The sequence below is a fragment of the Erythrolamprus reginae genome, chromosome 5 (genome assembly GCF_031021105.1).
Source record: "Erythrolamprus reginae isolate rEryReg1 chromosome 5, rEryReg1.hap1, whole genome shotgun sequence".
Taxonomy (NCBI): domain Eukaryota; kingdom Metazoa; phylum Chordata; class Lepidosauria; order Squamata; family Dipsadidae; genus Erythrolamprus; species Erythrolamprus reginae.
The window spans coordinates 34534932-34553708 of record NC_091954.1 but is presented as its reverse complement, the minus strand read 5'-3'; the positions used below and the strand labels follow the sequence as shown (position 1 = coordinate 34553708).

General features: G+C 44.1%; 1 protein-coding gene across 6 annotated transcripts in view; it reads right to left on the bottom strand.

Moving 5' to 3' along the window:
- The window catches only part of KIF20B (kinesin family member 20B), a 116278-nt gene that overhangs the window by 8899 nt on the left and 88602 nt on the right, over positions 1–18777 (bottom strand). For 3 of the 6 annotated variants that reach the window (XM_070752349.1, XM_070752343.1, XM_070752344.1), the window contains exons 27-32: positions 18407–18574; positions 14307–14459; positions 12086–12223; positions 9427–9627; positions 6885–6974; positions 336–483 (exon numbers count right to left, since the gene is read on the bottom strand). In XM_070752349.1, the coding sequence (XP_070608450.1) occupies positions 336–483; positions 6885–6974; positions 9427–9627; positions 12086–12223; positions 14307–14459; positions 18407–18574 (898 nt within the window). The remainder of the gene's footprint in view (positions 1–335; positions 484–6884; positions 6975–9426; positions 9628–12085; positions 12224–14306; positions 14460–18406; positions 18575–18777) is intronic. The other 3 variants (XM_070752345.1, XM_070752347.1, XM_070752348.1) reach the window with 3 other exon arrangements.

The window sequence follows — 18777 nt, the reverse complement described above, 5'->3', positions numbered from 1 at the left end:
TTCAAACTCAAAAGGAAACGTGTTGAACTTGAAATACTTTACAGTCTTCTAGAGGCAATAATTTCAGGAAAGGGAAGCTTCCCAGTTAAAGGCCTATGTCTAAATAAGGTGAGGCTGAAACTAATTAAATTACAATTTCAATGTCCCTCTAGCAAAGTATTACAAGCTATTAAAATAAATCCCTCAATAACACAAAAAATGATGCCCCAAATGGATTTCTTCTGCTTTGTCGTTTAAATACCAACCATCCCTTTCAAAATATGCAGATGGAACAACAGAAATACCTCCTAATTGCCTCACATTAATGGAAAAGGCTTCTTTGTTTTGTTGCTTACCTTTGTTTTGTATGATTGTAGGGGAATTCTGCAAGAGATTGCTAAATTTGTATAGGGTTCCGCCTGGGGATGATGTGGATTGTGTATTTAATTCATGTTTATTTCTTAAAGAATAATTCTTTCTGAGAGTGGCTTTAGGAGTAGCAGTCTAAAGCAACAGGAAACATTAAAAAAGATATTTGAAACATTTTATTCAGGAAATAAAGACATTTGCTAAATTATATTGTCCTTTATAAAAAGTATACCTACATCAGATTATTACCATGTTTTGAACATTAGATATTGAACTGAGCATATTTTTGGAGTATAAGACGCACCTCCCCCACCAAAAGGGTGGAAATCTTGATGCCTCTTATACACCAAATGCAGTAATTTTTTGGCCTCCTGAAGCCCCACCCCTGCATCTCATTTTTGTGAAAATTGGGCCCATTTTTCACAAAAACTGTGTGCAGAGGGTTTGGAAGCCTGCAGTGCTCCTTGGGGTTGGGGAAGGGCAAAAATGAATCAATGTAAAAGCAAATAATGTGTGCGATTGGAGAAAACACAGGGAAGGTGGAGGACCTGTTTCCTTCCAGGAGATTCCTCGAGAGGCCCCATGGAGGCTTCTCCCTACCTTTTCCAGCCCTGTTTCCTCCCAGGAGATTCCTAGGGAAGCCCCACAGAGGCTTCTCCCTGCCTTTTCCGGTTACAGTTTCGGAGACTCGGGTTTGTAAGTGGAAAATAGTTCTTGAAAAGAGGCAAAAAGCTTGAACACCCAGTTCTTATCTAGAAATGTTCATAAATAGAGGCATTCTTAGGTAGAGTACCACTGTATCTTATACATCTCTACTCAAAAGAATTGGAGTTCATTTGGGTAGTCCTTGTCTTATTCCTTAGTAGGTCTACATTGCCTAGATGGTTTCCAGCTGCTGCAATTATACAAGCTTCCCCAATCTGATCAGGTCTCCAGATGTCTGAATTTCCTGACCCAGAATTCTCAGCAAGGGCTTTGCTAGTGAGTTAATTCCCAGACAGTCCAGACATCTGAAGGTCATAAAAATTGAAGTAGGCTGACCATTCAAGTAAGCTAAAGGCTTAGATAATACAGACGGACTGTTGATAGGTTAATAAAAAATATTTTAAAGCAGGGTGGATTTGATTTAAACCAGCTCGGTTTAAATCATAATTTTTAAAGAGCAAGTGTCATCTCTGTCCTGCAGTGGCTCCTCCTCTGATCTGCTGTTAACTCACCGACAGTCAAAATATTGCAGAATATACAACCTCATGCTACATAACTAAGCTCCATTTCATGCTCAATAAACTAAATTATTTATGTATCTTAAATAGAAAACTATCTTTCAATAGATTTTACTCCAAAAGCGTCTCTGAGCAATTGAATAATGGTCTGAGACTAAGGGGCTTAGAAGTGTTGCCTTTGTCATGGTCGGACCATTTTCTACTGCGGCTTGACTTCCTGGCTCCAATCCTTCCCCGCAGGGAAGCGGAACCAATTAGGTTGTTCCGCCCCAGGCGCCTGATGGATCCAGAAGGTTTTCAGAAGGCGCTTGGGGTTATTCCAGATACACTCGTCCACCACTCGGCAGAGTCTCTGGCTGAGGCCTGGAACAAGGCTGCAGCGGAGGCTCTTGACCGAATTGCGCCATTGCAACCTCTCCGTGGCGCTAGACCCCATAGAGCCCCATGGTTCAGCGAGGAGCTCCGGGAGTTGAAACGCCAGAAGAGACGTCTAGAGAAGCAATGGAGGAAGAGTAAGTCTGAATCCGATCAAACACTTGTAAGAGCTCACATTAAGACTTACAAAGTGGCGCTCAAGGCGGCAAGATGCGCGTATCATGCCGCCTTGATTGCATCAGCAGAATCCCGCCCGGCCGCTCTGTTTAGGGTGACCCGCTCCCTTCTTAACCAGGGGGGAGTTGGGGAACCCTTGCAGAGTAGTGTCGAGGATTTTAACACGTTTTTCGCTGATAAAATCGCTCGGATCCGGGCAGACCTCGACTCCAATTGGGAAACAGAGACGACTGACAACGAGTCAATCGAGGTGACTGGGGCACGTACTTGTCCACCTGTCTGGGAAGAGTTTGATCTGGTGACACCTGGGTCCAGGAGATTGTCAACGCTTCTCTGGGGAGGGAGTCCTTTCCGGATCCCTACAAGGAAGCACTTGTGCAACCCCTCCTCAAGAAGCCTTCCCTGGACCCAGCCATTCTTAACAACTACAGCCCAGTCTCCAACCTTCCCTTTATGGGGAAGGTTGTTGAGAAGATGGTGGCGCTCCAGCTCCAATGGTCCTTGGAAGAAGCCAATTATCTAGGTCCTCAGCAGTCAGGATTCAGGCCCGGCTACAGCACAGAAACTGCTTTGGTCGCTCTGATGGATGATCTCTGGCGGGCCCGGGACAGGGGTTTATCCTCTGTCCTGGTGCTCCTTGACCTCTCAGCGGCTTTCAATACCATCGACCATGGTATCCTTCTGCGCCGGCTGGAGGGGTTGGGAGTGGGAGGCACTGTTCTTCAGTGGTTCTCCTCCTACCTCTCTGGTCGGTCGCAGTCGGTGTTAGTGGGGGGTCAGAGGTCGTCCTCTAGGTTGCTCCCTTGTGGGGTGCCTCAGGGGTCGGTCCTCTCCCCCCTGCTGTTTAATATCTACATGAAACCGCTGGGTGAGATCATCCAAGGGCATGGGGTGAGGTATCATCAATATGCAGATGATACCCAGCTTTACATCTCCACCCCTTGTCCAGTCAGTGAAGCAGTGGAAGTGATGTGCCGGTGCCTGGAGGCTGTTGGGGCCTGGATGGGTGTCAACAGACTCAAACTCAACCCTGATAAGACGGAGTGGCTGTGGGTTTTGCCTCCCAAGGACAATTCCATCTGTCCATCCATTACCCTGGGGGGGGGGATTACTAACCCCCTCAGAGAGGGTCCACAACTTGGGCGTCCTCCTCGATCCACAGCTCACATTAGAGAAACATATTTCAGCTGTGGCGAGGGGGGCGTTTGCCCAGGTTCGCCTGATGCACCAGTTGCGGCCCTATTTGGATTGGGAGTCACTGCTCACAGCCACTCATGCCCTCATCATCTCGAGGCTCGACTACTGTAGCGCTCTCTACATGGGGCTACCTTTGAAAAGTGTTTGGAAACTTCAGATCGGGCAGAATGGAGCTGCGAGAGCAATCATGGGCTTCCCTAAATATGCCCATGTCACACCAACACTCCGCAGTCTGCATTGGTTGCCGATCAGTTTCCAATCACAATTCAAATTGTTGGTTATGACCTATAAAGCCCTTCATGGCACCGGGCCAGGTTATCTCCGGGACCGCCTTCTGCCGCATGAATCCCAGTGACCAATTAGGTCCCACAGAGTTGGCCTTCTCCGGGTCCCGTCAACTAAACAATGTCGTTTGGCGGGACCCAGGGGAAGAGCCTTCTTTGTGGCGGCCCCGGCCCTCTGGAACCAACTCCCCCCAGAGATTAGAATAGCTCCCACCCTTCTTGCCTTTCGCAAGCTTCTTAAACCCCACCTTTGTCATCAGGCATGGGGGAATTAAGATATTCTTTCCCCCTAGGCTTCCACAATTTATGTATGGTACGTTTGTATGTATGATTGGTTTTAAAATAAGGGTTTTTAACTTCTTTAGTATTGGATTGTCGCACGTTGTTTTTATCACTGTTGTTAGCCGCCCCGAGTCTACGGAGAGGGGCGGCATACAAATCCAATAAAATGAAAATGAAATGAAATTTATTAAAATAAATGTGATAAAAATAAATAAAAAAATTTAAAAATCCGATGTAATTTTTTAAAACCTTTTTTTTAAAGATCATCCAAGGGCATGGGGTGAGGTATCATCAATATGCCGATGATACCCAGCTATACATCTCCACCCCATGTCCAGTCAACGAAGCAGTGGAAGTGATGTGCCGGTGCCTGGAGGCTGTTGGGGCCTGGATGGGTGTCAACAAACTCAAACTCAACCCAGGCAAGACGGAGTGGCTGTGGGTCTTGCCTCCCAAGGACAATTCCATCTGTCCGTCCATTACCCTGGGGGGGGAACTATTGACCCCCTCAGAGAGGGTCCACAACTTGGGCATCCTCCTCGATCCACAGCTGACATTGGAACATCCTCTTTCGGCTGTGGCGAGGGGGGTGTTTGCCCAGGTTTGCCTGGTGCACCAGTTGCGGCCCTATTTGGACAGGGAGTCACTGCTCACCGTCACTCATGCCCTCATCACCTCGAGGTTCGATTACTGCAACGCTCTCTACATGGGGCTACCTTTGAAAAGTGTTCAGAAACTTCAGATCGTGCAGAATGCGGCCACGAAAGCCATCGTGGGGCTTCCTAGATTCGCCCACGTTTCTGCAACACTCCGCGGCCTGCACTGGCTGCCGATCGGTTTCCGGTCACAATTCAAAGTGTTGGTAATGACCTTTAAAGCCCTACATGGCATTGGGCCAGAATACATCCGGAACCGCCTTCTACCGCATGAATCCCTGCGCCCAATAAGGTCCCACAGAGTTGGCCTTCTCCGGGTCCCGTCGACCAAACAATGTAGTTTGGCGGGCCCCAGGGGAAGAGCCTTCTCTGTGGTGGCCCCGGCCCTCTGGAACCAACTCCCCCCAGAGTTTAGAACGGCCCCCACCCTCCTTGTCTTTTGCAAATTACTTAAGACCCACCTTTGTCGCCAGGCATGGGGGAGTTCAGTTATCCTTTCCCCCTAGGCCAGTGTTTCCCAACCTTTTTTGAGCCGCGGCACATTATTCACATTTTCAAAATCCTGGGGAACACTGAACGGGGGGGGGGCGCCTCTTTCTTTCTTCCTCTCTCTTTTGCTCTCTTTCTCTCTCCCTCCTTCCCTCCCTATATGTCTTTCTCTCTCCCTTGCTCTCTCTGCCTCTCTTGCTATCTCTCTTTCTTCTCTCTTTTTCTCTCTTTCTCTCTCTCTTGCTATCTTTCTCTCTCTCTCTGTCTCTCTTTCTCTTTCTCTGTCTCTCTTTCTCTCCCTCTTGCTAGCTCTCTTTCTTTCTCTCTCTTTCTCTGTCTCTCTCTCTCTCTCTGCCTCTCTTGCTATGTCTCTCTTGCTCTCTCTCTCTCTCTCTCTCTGCCTCTCTTGCTATGTCTCTCTTGCTCTCTCTCCCTTTCTTCTCTGCGGAGGCCGGCGAAGGTTTTTCTTATTTTAAATGTTCCGGGTGGCAGGGGGATGCGGAGCCCGCACGCACACACCCCCGACATTCCAAATCCTGCCTCAGCTGTGAGAAGAAAAAAGCGCTCGGTGAAGGGACTGCATGCAAGAGGCGCCGGGCGGGCGTTAGCAGCCCGATGAGGAGGACGAGAAGCCGCTGCAGTCACCCCCAATCCCCCCCCTTCCCTGGGTACCTTCCAAAGGCCCCTGGAAAAAGGCAGGAGGTAGCAACGAGGCGCGAGGACAAGCAGGCAGCTTGGCGGAGGGGAAGCGCTGACGGGCTCTCCTCCTTCCCCACCCCCGCGCTTCTCTCCCGCCCTGGCTTTTGCTTCGCCCGCAGATTTCCCTGCAGTTCAAAAGGAGGCAAGAGGTGGCCTGGATGAAATTGCAGGGAAATCATGGGGCGAAGCAAAAGCCAGGGCGGGAGAGAAGCGCGGGGGTGGGGAAGGAGGAGAGCCCGTCAGGGCTTCCCCTCCGCCAAGAGGTTATTGCCGCCACTCAGGGAGCCATCGTGGTTGAGCTGAGCGAGAGGAAAAGGCGCGGTGACCACGGTGGCTCCCTGAGTGGAGGCAGAAGCGGTGGCAATAACCTCTGTGCTTTCTACGGCAGCGTGGCTGAGCTGGACGGAGGGAAGCGGCAGCTCCCACTCGAGGAACCCATGGCAACGGGCGACGGCTTGGTGGGAGGTGACGGCGGGAGACACAGGCGGTGGGAGGAGAGGGAACCAGGAAGCGACTGTGAAGCCCAAGACCATCCACAGGACGACACTCAGGCAGGGGCGCCGGCAGCGCCCCGCCCAGCTGGAGCTTCTCGCGGCACACCTGGCCATGTCTCGCGGCACACTACTGTGCCGCGGCACACCGGTTGGGAAACGCTGCCCTAGGCTACTACAAGTTATGCATGATATGTTTGTGTGTATGTTTGGTTTTTTATAATAAGGGTTTTTAAGTTGTTTTTATTAATTGGATTGTTCATGTTGTTTTACCACTGTTGTTAGTCGCCCCGAGTCTGCGGAGAGGGGCGGCATACAAATCCAATAAATAATAATAATAATAATAATAATAATAATAATAAATCAATTTTTATCCACCCTGCTTTAAAGTACTTTGCATGTGTACTTTGGAGAGGGGGAAAAAGATAATTAGTTGCTAGAAGAAAAGTAAGAGCCCATTACTCTGGCCTAAAGCAAGCTAGTGTCCTTGACAATTTATCCTCTTTTTATCTGCAATGTAACAGAACATGTGATTTACATAATTGCTCAAATCAGGAATGTATGCAATCTAATAATTAAATTATTATATCATCAAAATAAAGCTCTTCCATGTCAAACTACTGCCGCAGCATTATACAATATTAAAGTTATTAACTCACATACCATTTTTCCTTGTCTCCTTAATGAATCAGACCACGCATTCATATTAGCTGGCAATTTTACATTCTTTTCGTTTTCATTTTTCAAAGAGTCCTTAGAAAGAGAAAGATGTGTTTAGTAATGAGCTTCAGACTCAACATTGTTAAATTCTTTTTAGAGGGAAATGGGACAGCTTTAACAAAGACTGCCAATCTTGGCTGGAGAATATCACAGACATTAAAAAAATTAGTTTTTTAAAAACCAAACTCTTATTAGATCTTATGGGATGGCATTTACATCTCATTATATATTTGCTAGGGTTAATCTTAAATTCAAAATAAATTCAAGGCAATTTTCCAATAATCATAAATTACTCCATCAGGGGCAAAGCAATCTGTGATTTTCTAGATGTTATAACCTCTAGGGATTTCAAAGCTTAGAGAGATTTGGTACCTGACTCACATCAGGAATACCCTTAGTTCTAAGTTTATTTTTCCAGAAACGTGACAGCATATCACTCTTGAAGGAAGCACAGATGAAAAGACAGTTATTTTTCCATGCAGTCACCCTTAAATATTCATATAAAATTTCATACCTGAAGTCAAACCGTCCCTTTTAGAAATGTGACTTGGGGGGGGGGAGTATTGATGGTTAAGAAATAGTTTTAATGTTTGAGGGCACTGATCAAATCAGATCTTAGCTGCTCATTCAGATTCCTGAATGGTTTTGTTCTGGGGTGTTTTTTTTTGGGGGGGGGGTGTCAAAAGAAATACACTTGATGTACAGGCTTGTGTTTCTCATCTAAGATTTAGTCATATACACAGATGCTTAGAAAATTAGAGTTAAATCTGCAGCTCACATTGTGGCATTTCGATTCTATCATAACTTCAGGGGCAGTTATCAGCTAGTCATGAAGAACGCATTAGTAAAAAAAAGAGAGAGAGAGACTTGTGATAAACTGGGCCCAGGTTTTCAGGCTAGAACCTATTTTTCCCCAAATAAATTAAATAAGACTACTACGTATATAAATATCAGGCCAGGTTGTTTAAAAAGTCTTTTGACTTGAGCCCTTTTGGCCTCAAGGACACATTCCTATTACTTTCTTGGCAACAATTTATTTATTTATTAGAGTTGAAAAGGACCCTGCAGGTCATTCAGTCCAACCCCCTGCTCAAGCAGGAAATCCTACACCTCCCCAGCTAGATGGCAGTGCAGTCTAGAATATGTCGTTGTGACCGTCAGGAAGTTCTTCCTTATTTCCCAGTTGAATCTCTCCCTGGTCAGCTTCCATCCATTTAAAGCAAGATGTACCCTTATTTTAACACCACAGCAATTGTCTGCCTAGATCAGATTCTAAGTTCTCAACCTTGGCAACTTTGGACTTCAACTCCCAGAATTTCTCATGCTGGCTGGGGAATCCTGGGAGTTGAAGTTCACACAGCTTAAAGTTGCCAGGGATGAGAAACATTGGCTCAGATTATAAAAATAGAACCAAATGCATCCAATTCCTTAAAAAAACACACCACATAACTGTACAAGCTAAATCTTTAAGAAATCATGTATAATTGTACAGTTATAAGGTAGTGTCAGAGGTGGTATTCAGCCGGTTTGGACTGGTTCATCCGAACCAATAGTGGAAATCGCTGGTAGGCCCACCCACTCATCCTGGCTTTATGACATCCTATGTATGGATGTTTTTGAGGCCAGGGGCATGCGTGGAAGGCACAGATGCACAAAAAGTGCATGTGCTGAAGGCTGGGCATATCCGCAGAAGGCAGGAGCACACACAAACCAGTAGCGAACATGCACATGAAGCGAGCATGCACACAGCGAATTGGTAGCAGCAAAATGGGAAACCCACCCCCTGGGAAGCATATCCTTCTGTATCCAATGAAACTTATTATTTGGTTTGGAATTATATCCTTTGGTGATTTAATGATCAACATTTTAGATTTCTTTCAGAACTACAGTGATCCCTCTATTATCGCGAGGGTTCCGTTCCAAGACCCCTCGCGATAATCAATTTTTTGCGATGTAGGGTTGCGGAAGTAAAAACACCATCTGCGCATGCGCGCCCTTTTTTTTTTCTATGGCCGGGCATGCGTAGATGGTGGAGTTTGCGTTCCCCGCCGCCCACGCAAAGGGGAAACCCCGATTCGGCTCCTCGCTGCTGCTGCGCTACCGAGCAGATCAGCTGCTGGGCGGCCGAAGGAACCTTCCCTGGGTCTTCCCCCTCTTGCTGGCGGGCGGGCGAGCGGCGGGCATCAGCGAGGAGCCGGGGTTTCCCCTTTGCGTGGGTGGCCGGGAAGACCCAGGTTGGGGGTTCGGGGGGGTGCTGGGAAGCCCCCCAGGCCGGCTGCGACCTTTTAAAACAGCCGCGCCGCTTCCCAGCTGAGTTCTGAAGCCAAACGCGGAAGTGGTTTTTTTTTTAATTAATTTTTTTTTAAAAATCGCGATATAGCATTTCGCGAAGATCGAGATTGCGAAACTCGAGGGATCACTGTACTATTTCGAGAAGTGTATAAGAAACACGCTAAGAATATTTGCTTTCTCCCAAACATGGTACCTCATCCAAAGTGCAGCTCTTCCTTTTTCTTGTCTTGGGCATCTTAAGAGTCACCGTGGAAGGATTTCCTTGATGTTTTATTTCTATCTTATTGGGCTGTAAAGAAGAAAACTGAATTTCCATTTCAGATTTTGGAAAGCGGCTAGTTTGTTCACTCTCAGAAGACACTTCACAAGAATCTAAGACAGCATCTGGTTGGTCCTACAAGTATGATAACATGACATAAAACAGAAAGCAGAGGAAAAAAACTATTTTCTTTGCTCTTAAAATGAGGAAAACAAACAATTTTGGTGAGAATAAGGTGAGATACCGAACAGAAAACTCTTAAGAAAAAGTGACTCTGTTGCACACACTATGTCATTGTTCAAATCTTCACAGTGGGTATTATAGTGTGGTAACAGAAACTTGTCCTATCAAAGGAGAATTCAATGGAGTACAGTTTTACTGGAGGACAGAACACTGAAAAGCAGCTTAGGAGTGCATCAATAAAGTGATTCACTCCCAGACCAGTTTTATCTGAAAACTAAACTTCTTTCAGTACAGCAAATCCAATACCAAGAAGCAAAATGCTTTGGGCCTCAATTCTATATCCAAGATTTAATGCCATTGAGCAAAATGCCACCTTCATTGGATGAGTCCATTTTTAAAAAACATTATCTCTGAATCATTTTTTACTCCTGCTAACTGTGTGAACTACTCTCTGCAGTTTTCTTGGCAAGTTATTTGGAAATACAGTAGTCTGCATAAGCAACCAGCAACAGATGATTTCTAAACTGCAGGTGACATCCTGTATTGTACCAGCCACATCCAGCAAGTTATAGGTCATTGGAGGGGGTGGGGATTAATATTATTTTTTGTCTTGGGTGGGATAAGGTTTGGGAGACTTCTGGAAAGCAATGCCTCCATTTCTACTCTTATTCTTTCCCAAACAACCCCCCAAAATTGCAGGGATAACATTTGGCCAATGTGATGCTCAAATGTGGCAACACAATTCTGAGCCACTGAAAGAGATAAAAAATGTGATCAGTTTGCCTCTCAAACTACTTTGTTTTCTGCTCTCCACAAATCTCCCACCAAAGGAAAAATAAAAAATAAATTCAACTATACCCTTTCAGTAACATTACATGTGACTTTGCCAGTTGATTGCAGGAGTAAATTGAGACCCTCAAAGCAAAATGGTAGGCATTGTTTTTCCTTCTCACACAAACATTTTTTAACAACACTAACCTACCACTAATACTCTTTAATTCAGAGATTAAACCAGTTTAAGAGAGTACAGGCAAAGAAGAACAATTGCTAAAGAACCTAAACAAATACGTATTGTGCTGATTTAATCCTTTCTAATTCTTCTCTTCCAAACTTAGTATAGTTGAAAGTTAACCAGACTAGAGTCTTGTTCAATTTAGAAAAACTGCTGCAGTATTAGATTTTTAAGTGAGTAGGCTCTGGCATGCATAGCTAAACTTTAACTAGTAACTCATGCTGGATCAGAATATAAGTAGTGCAAGATCAATATTCCGTATATGTATGAGGGTTCAATCCTCAACAAAGATTTATTTTGCTCATTTCAGAAACAAGCCAATTTCTGGAAGACAGGGAAAAATTATCTTGATATTTGCAACCGTTAAATTGCCTTCTGATTTGCCTTCCTGCCAATAAGTTCTCTTTTAAATGTGTTTATAACTCTTCTCTTTTTGTGCATTATACTTTTTTTTGAAAGGCTTTATGAAACAAAAAGAAAAAAGTATGCTGCAGGATAAGGAAAATAGAACCACCACATCCTAATCTTCTAAGGCAGTGGTTCTCAACCTGGTGGTTGGGACCCCTTTGGGGGTCAAATGAGTTCCACAGGGGTCTCCTAAGACCATGGGAAAAGACAAATTAACCATGGTGTTAGGAACTAAAGCTTCTATTTTGGCACCTTGGAACATATTTTTACAATATGACCAATCAGGTGTTTACAGTGGGAGTTTCCCTCTGAGCTTCCTGCCAATCAGCTTAAAACTCTGTTGAGAGAATTGGCACTAGACTTATGATTGGGGGGTCACCACAACATGAGGAACTGTATTTAAGGGGTCACAGCATTTGAAAGCTTGAGAACCAACTGTTCTAAGGCAAGTGTTTCCAACTCCCAGTTCTCCAACCATGGCACTGGACCATGGCATGCCAGAAACCGGGACGCACAAACAAGCAAAACCCCATCTGTGGGATGCAGGAACATGAAAATCACACTCTTTTCTGTCCGTGGAAAAAACCCTCTCTCCCCGGAACCGATCCCTGGTGCCACAAATTTTGGGGCCACTGCTCTAAGGATCTTAGTTTCTTGCTCTTACAATGGCTATGAATTGATTACTGGGTCACCACTGGGGTAGAACACTGTTTATGGTGGTGTTAAGCTCTTCAGGAAAGCTTATTGTGGATTTGCTTCCCCTTTCTTATTATGCATGAATACAATCCACAGACATATTCTATGAGATTCGTATCTGTAGAGGGACCTTTGCAAGATGGGCTGGGTTTCTGATGCATGCATACAATCTGGTGTTACGTCCTGAACTCTGATCCAATTTTATTTGTTCTCCAGGACAAATTGCAAATCGTTCAGCTGCTGAGCTTTGCTTAGCTGCTTTGGTTTTAACTCGCAGGCTGTTTTTCGACTTACAAGTCTTGCAGCATGGTCAGAGTTGACCGTTTCTTGTTGTCTTGAAGCAGATGGTGGGCATCCATCAGCAAAACTGGGGTCCCACGTTTGTGGTGCTGGCGTGAGATCATTCTTATCACAGGAAGACGGGGCATGTTCCTGGAAGCAGATTAGATGGGATAAGAGGTGTTGCATGTTAGGCATCTATTGGAAAACGTTAGCATTAGAGAAAACAAATTGAGCTGCTGTAACTAGACTGAAACCCTAATGCCGTGATGGCAGACTTATGGCACCTATGCCACAGGTGGCACGCAGAGCCCTCTCTAAGCAGCCGTCGTTCTAGGCCAGCGCCACCATGCATGCACATGGCCCTCTCGCCAGCCAGCTATTTTCAGGTCTCTGCTATGCATGCACAGTGGGCATGCACATTGCATTTTGGGGCCTCGCGTGGCACCCATGCCCCATTTTGCCTTCCAGGTTGGTACAGGCAGCCTTCCAGGTTGGTACAGGCAGCCTTCCAGGCCCAAAATGGGGCACGCAGGGGAGGGTTGCACACACACTGCAATATGGATGCTGGGATGCAGGCGTACAAAAGCATGTACACACACATGCTTTTGGCATGCAACATCAAAAAGGCTAGCCATTATTGTCCTAATGCAGTGATGGTGAACTTTTTCTCTTGGGTGCCAAAAGACCATGGGTGTGCACTATCGTGCATCGCGAGTGCCCACACCCATAATTCAATGCCTGGGGAGGGCAAAAACAGCTTCCCTTTGAAAGCCCTCTGGAGGCTGGAAACAAACTGTTTCCCAATTTCTGATAGGCCCAGTAAGCTCATATTTCGCCCTCCCCAGGCTCCAAAGTCTTCACTGGAGCTGGGGGAGGGTAAAAACGCCCTCCCTCATCCCCCCCAGAGGGGTTCTGGAAGCCAAAAATGCCCTCCCAGAGCCATTGTTTGAGCCAAAAATCAGCTGACCTGCACACACATGCATGTTGGAGCTGAGCTAGGGCAATGGCTCATGTGCCAGTAAATATGGCTCCACATGCCACCTGTGGCACCCATGCCATAGATTGGCCATCACTGCCCTAATGTATAGTAATATTTGGGAAGAGCCACAGGTTGTGCAGAGCAGTGTTTCCCAACCTTGGCAACTTGAAGTCCAGATATCTTCAAGTTGCCAAGGTTGGGAAACACTGGAGCAGAGGCAATAGAACTGGCCAACAGTCTTGAGTGAGACTGGAGAATTTTGCTACTGTACAGTTTCAGTACAGGTTGTCCTCGACTTGTGGCAGTTCGCTTAGTGACCTTTCAAAGTTACGACGGCACTGAAAAAAAGTGATTTATGACTGTTGCAGCATCCTTGTGCTCACATGATTTACATTTGGATGCTTGAAAACTGACTCGCATTTAGGACAGTTGCAGTGCCCCAGAGTCATGTGATCCTCTTCTGCGACCTTCTGACCACCAAAGCCAATGGAGAAACCATCTCTTAACAACCATATTACTAATTTAACAACCTAACAAATGTGGCGAAACGAGTCATAAAATGGGGAAAAAACTCACGTAACAAATTTCTCAGCAACATAAATTTTGGCATCTATTGTGTTTGCACGTTGAGGACCCCCTGTATAGGATACCAAATCGGAGCTGCTCTTAAAGGAACTTCTGGATATAATGCATACAAAACCAAAATTGCCCCATTTCTATCGGAGACTCACAATGAGCTGCATGCACCAAACTTTCCATTGGAGTTTGGAGAGAGTCTCAATCATCCAGGTCTTGGTTGTCCCAATGGTGCTTTTCCAGAAGGCAACTGGACTTTCTTGTTTTTTTCTTTTGAAGACGTTTCTTTTGAAGATGTCTTGGCCAATAAAGAATTCTATTCTATTCTATTCTATTCTACTCTCATCCGAGAAGCTTCTTCAGCTCTGAACAAGATAGTGGGGAACAGATGGATTTATATTCATTGCAGACAGCTGGTCATTCAACAACCCTCTAAAAAGATGCAGATTGTGGTGCCAGTTGTCTGCAAGGAATATAAATCCTTCCCCACTATCCTGTCAGAGCTGAAGAAGCTTCTTGCATGAGAAGCAAAATATCCTCAAAATATGCCTCCTGAAAAAAGATCCTTTGGGACTTGCCCTAAGAGCTCCTTCAAAATGGAAGAGAAACACACCATTCCTTTACCTGAAAGTAAATTCCCCTGGGCTGAGAAGAACTTAGATTGTAAATTACCATTACCTGCACCTGCTTGGAGTCACTGGACTCTTCCACCTGAGCTTTTTCTGCTCCGTTCGAAACAGTCAATACTGCAGGGGCAATATTCCAACATCCAATCTCAGTTAGTTCCTTGGAATTATCATCTTGCAATCCTTCAGCAATAAGTTTGTGCTCCTTTACAAGGGGGAAAATACATTGTATATTTAGCTAAACAGATTCAGACAGGATCAATAAGAAGACAATTTAAACGCAGCGAAGTGTGGATCAATATGGGGATTTCAATACATTTTTTATTCAATAGTATTTCATTTAAACCTGTTCTTTATTCATTGAATCTGTAGCCTGGTAAAAACTCTTCAAATTTACAACAACACTGAAAAGTTGATTTTGGACTACTGGTTTTGTTGAACTGCAACATTTTAAAGGGAATCTTTAAAACCTTCCCCAATCAATTGTTTTTGCCAAAAATGTACGTGGAAAATTGGGTGCGTTAAGTCACCACAAAACCTAAAATATCCATTTGGCCTTTAAATGTTCTCCAATTATGTTAAAGGAATCGATTTGGAAACCAATTATGTTAAAAGAATCGATAGCTTCTCCCTGCACAGCAAAAAAGATATCCCCCTAATCCAGTGATGGCAAACCTTTTTTTCCTTGGGTGCTGAAAGAGTGTGGGTGTGCGCTATCGTGCATGCGCGAGTGCCCACAACCCATAATTCAATGCTCAGAGAGGGCGAAAACCGCTTCTCCCATCCCCCAGAGGGTCTCTGGAGGCTGGAAACGGCCTGTTTCCCAATTTCTGGTGGGCCCAGTAGGCTCATGTTTCACCCTCCCCAGGCTCCAAAGACTTCTCTGGAGCTGGGAGAGGGTAAAAACACCTTCCCCCATTCCTCCAGAGGCTCTCTGGAAGCAAAAAACACCCTTCCAGAGCCTCTGCATGGGTCAAAAATCAACTGGCCAGCGCAAACATGCACGTTGGAGCTGAGCTAAGGCAATGGCTCATGTGCCAGCAAATATGGCTCTGCGTGCCACCTGTGCCACCCATGCCATAGGTTCACCATCACTGGCCTAACCCTAGAGAAAAGGTTGTCTACTATTGCATTATTGTTTTAATTGTGAAAGTGTTGAATTTTGAAACCAGTCTGTGTTTAAAAGCTTTGGAAGGCCTTTTGGATAACCTGTCTATGGGCAGTCCTTGACTTACAACCACAATTGGGAGAGGATCATCAATTGTTGAATGAAAGTAGTTGCTAAGCAAGATGCTCACGTTACTGCTGTGCTCAACAACTAAAATACCAGAATTTACAGTTGTGGTCATTAAGCAATCTCTTGCACCATTAGGACTGAGTGAAAAAATTGGCTGCCAGAGAGAGGGCCATGTGGAGCTGAAATCTTTCCAGCAGGCAGCTCTATCAGCTAGACCTCAGAAACAAGAGGCAGTCCTCTTGGCAGGCAGCCACAGCTTGCAACTTTCCTTGTCTTACTGCTTTCTGGGAAAGCCAGCAAAGAAGATTGCAAATGGAGATCACATGATCATGGTGAACTTAGCAACTGGTCATTAGGATAATGGTTCCCAGCCCTGGCAAGATTAGCAAAAATTTACCCAAACTTGAAAAGCGATTGTTGGAAATGTAAGTCAACGCATGGTACTTACTACCACATATGGTTGCTGTACCCAGAATCAAGAAAATTCTGAATTATGGTTCAAAATATGGTAAAAGAGATTTTTTTTAAAGTTTCTTTATTGATTTTAAAAAGAATAATTTCTCATATGTTTTGTTCTGTTTTTACAGACCTTAATCCATTTCTGTTACATTTTAAATATATCATTCATTTCTCTATATATTCTGTTAAATTATGTACATTCAAATATAGATATCATAAGCAAAGCATAATATTAGAAGAGAAAAAAGGAAAAGAGATATTAGTAAGTATACATTTTTTAAAAGTTTCTATAATAGAGTAATCATTCGTCCCATGAAAATTCTGAATTATGGTTCAAAATATAGTAAAACAGATATTAAACTTTGAATTAGAATTTAAGCCCGAGATATTTTTATTAGAATAATCAGACAACACAAAAAGGTTAACTATTATTTGATAGTGCATGTATTAACGGTGATCCATTTGATTTTTGCACAGAATTTGAAAAAAGAAAACGTACCAACTAAGGATCTGGTAATTAAAAAAATACTAGAATGCGCAAAATGGAGTAAACTTACTTTAGAATTACAGAACAAACAGGAAGAAGAATATTACACTGTATGGGATAAATTTTATAATTGGATTGATGGAAAGTGAGAAATAAGATAAATGTAAATTAAACCAAAAATAGAGAAACCGAAGAACTGAAATATAACTGTAAATATGTTTTCATGTTTAATGTCTTTGCTGTATATTCTTTTTTGCTTTTGTTGCCATTGTGTTTTGTTTCTGTCTGTAAAAAAAGCCAATAAAATATATTTTTTAAAAAGGATAATGGTTCTCAAGCATACAGATCTTGATCATGTAATTGTGGGAGTAGGCAATATTTTGCAACACTTGGAAGTGTTTTTCACATCATAAAGCAACCATCCCCAGGCTACCATTAATTTGAACCATTGTTAAGTGAATGGTTGTAAATCAAGGACTGTCTGTATCAGAATAAATTCATGTTTGTCATTATTATTGGTTGTGGCAATGACCCGGTGGTTCCAATCCAGCCTATGCTGAGGAAGCACTTAGAATTAGAGAGAGAAGAAAGACACACAGACTGATGGCAATTTTGCAACCACAAAGGTCGCACTAGATTCTTGTGAACTTTCAATCAGCAACTTTAAATATCAAAGGTTTGGCCTGCAGCCAAAGGATGTAGAGAATGCAGTGCTTAGTTATGTAACCTAAAGGGGTCTGTGTAACTACTGATAATTTTTTTAAAGCAATCACAGAAAACACTAGCCTTGTGTGAGGGCTGGATTAGAACAAACATCCCCCTTGCTTAGCACACCATCTTATCTACTTCAACATTCGTCCCTTGGTGGCCACGCAAATGTAACTAGGAATTTCTCTCATGGCCATTCCCCAGAAATTGTTCCTCAGAGAATCACACAATGTAAGTGTAATTGACACCAGTCTTTCTAGTTGTGCAACTAGGCTACACTCATCTCTGCATAAGGCAGATGCTTCCTAGTATCGTGTTGTTGAAATATTGTGTCTATTCTCCTGACAATGTGTGTATTTCAGAAGTTTCTTTGTGAAGGTAAAGTTGTTCTCCAGGCCATCAACTACCCAAAAGGCTTCCACCAGACATGCCCTCTGGAATGAGGCTTCCAGCACCACCACCATCCCTCAAAACCCTAAGTGGTTCCCAGGGCAGGGCAACCACTCACCTCACTACCCCGATGGTCCCCAGTGGCCGGTGCGAGCGTGGGTGCTCCCAACACATGCGTGTGTGCACCCTGCGCGAGATTTGGCTTTTACTCATGGGCAGCAAGCCAAATCTTGTGAAATTTCGGCTACTTTCGCCAGTATTTTTGCTTCCGTACAAGCACAGAAGCAAAAAACCAGCAATTTTCACCAGAAGTTGCTTGTGCCATTTCCGCTACCGGACGGTGTCCCCCCCATGTGGGGGCAGGAGCTCATAACTGGTGGTTCCCATCCTACTGCCGTTTTGGAGGGTCTTGAAGACCTGGCTCTTCAACCAGGCCTTTAGTTAAAATAAGTGTAGCTACTTCCAAAGAATAAATAAGTGTTTTGTTGCTGCCCAGTTTTCCCATCTCTGCTTTCTGAATTATCTTGTTGTATTGCTACATTCCTTTATTCTTTTATAACTCTCCTGTTTTTTTATAAGCTGTCACTGGAAGTCAGGTGGCGTGTACATCAATTAATTTATGTTGTAAAGTGGCATTAGGTAATCACAAGTATTCATGGAACATAGATGTCAAAAATGTTAGGCGGTTGCCACAGCGAGGAAATCAATGCATGTATGTACAAATCACCAGGGCTTTGATTACCTTGACAAGAACTTTGTCTGCTTTTTTTTAACCACAATCTGTGCTCCCATGGTAGACAAATTTAGAATAGCAGAGTGTGTGAAGGAGTAACAGGGGGTATGAATGAAGGAGTAACAATACTATACAAACCTTCCCAGAAGATTGTGGTATCATCTTTTTCAATTCTTCCATTTCTTTATCTTTCTGTACATTACTTGAAATTAAAGAACTCAGCTGAATTTCCAGAGCTGTGACCAATTGGTCTCTTTCTCCCCGCCATTTTTGAAGGTCATGCTCTTTTTCTGCCACATGTTTTTCCTGGAAAGAAAACAGAGATGGTGATGATGACGATGATGGTGTGTTGTGTTTACCATAAATGATTCTTTGTAGTTTACAAACATAGTTTTTAAAGATGCAGTATATTATAATGTGTGTGCGCATGTGCCCCTGCGTGCGCTTAGGTGGGTGTATGCGCTGTTACATAATTTTTCTATGCACATACATATTTTGGGGATATGATA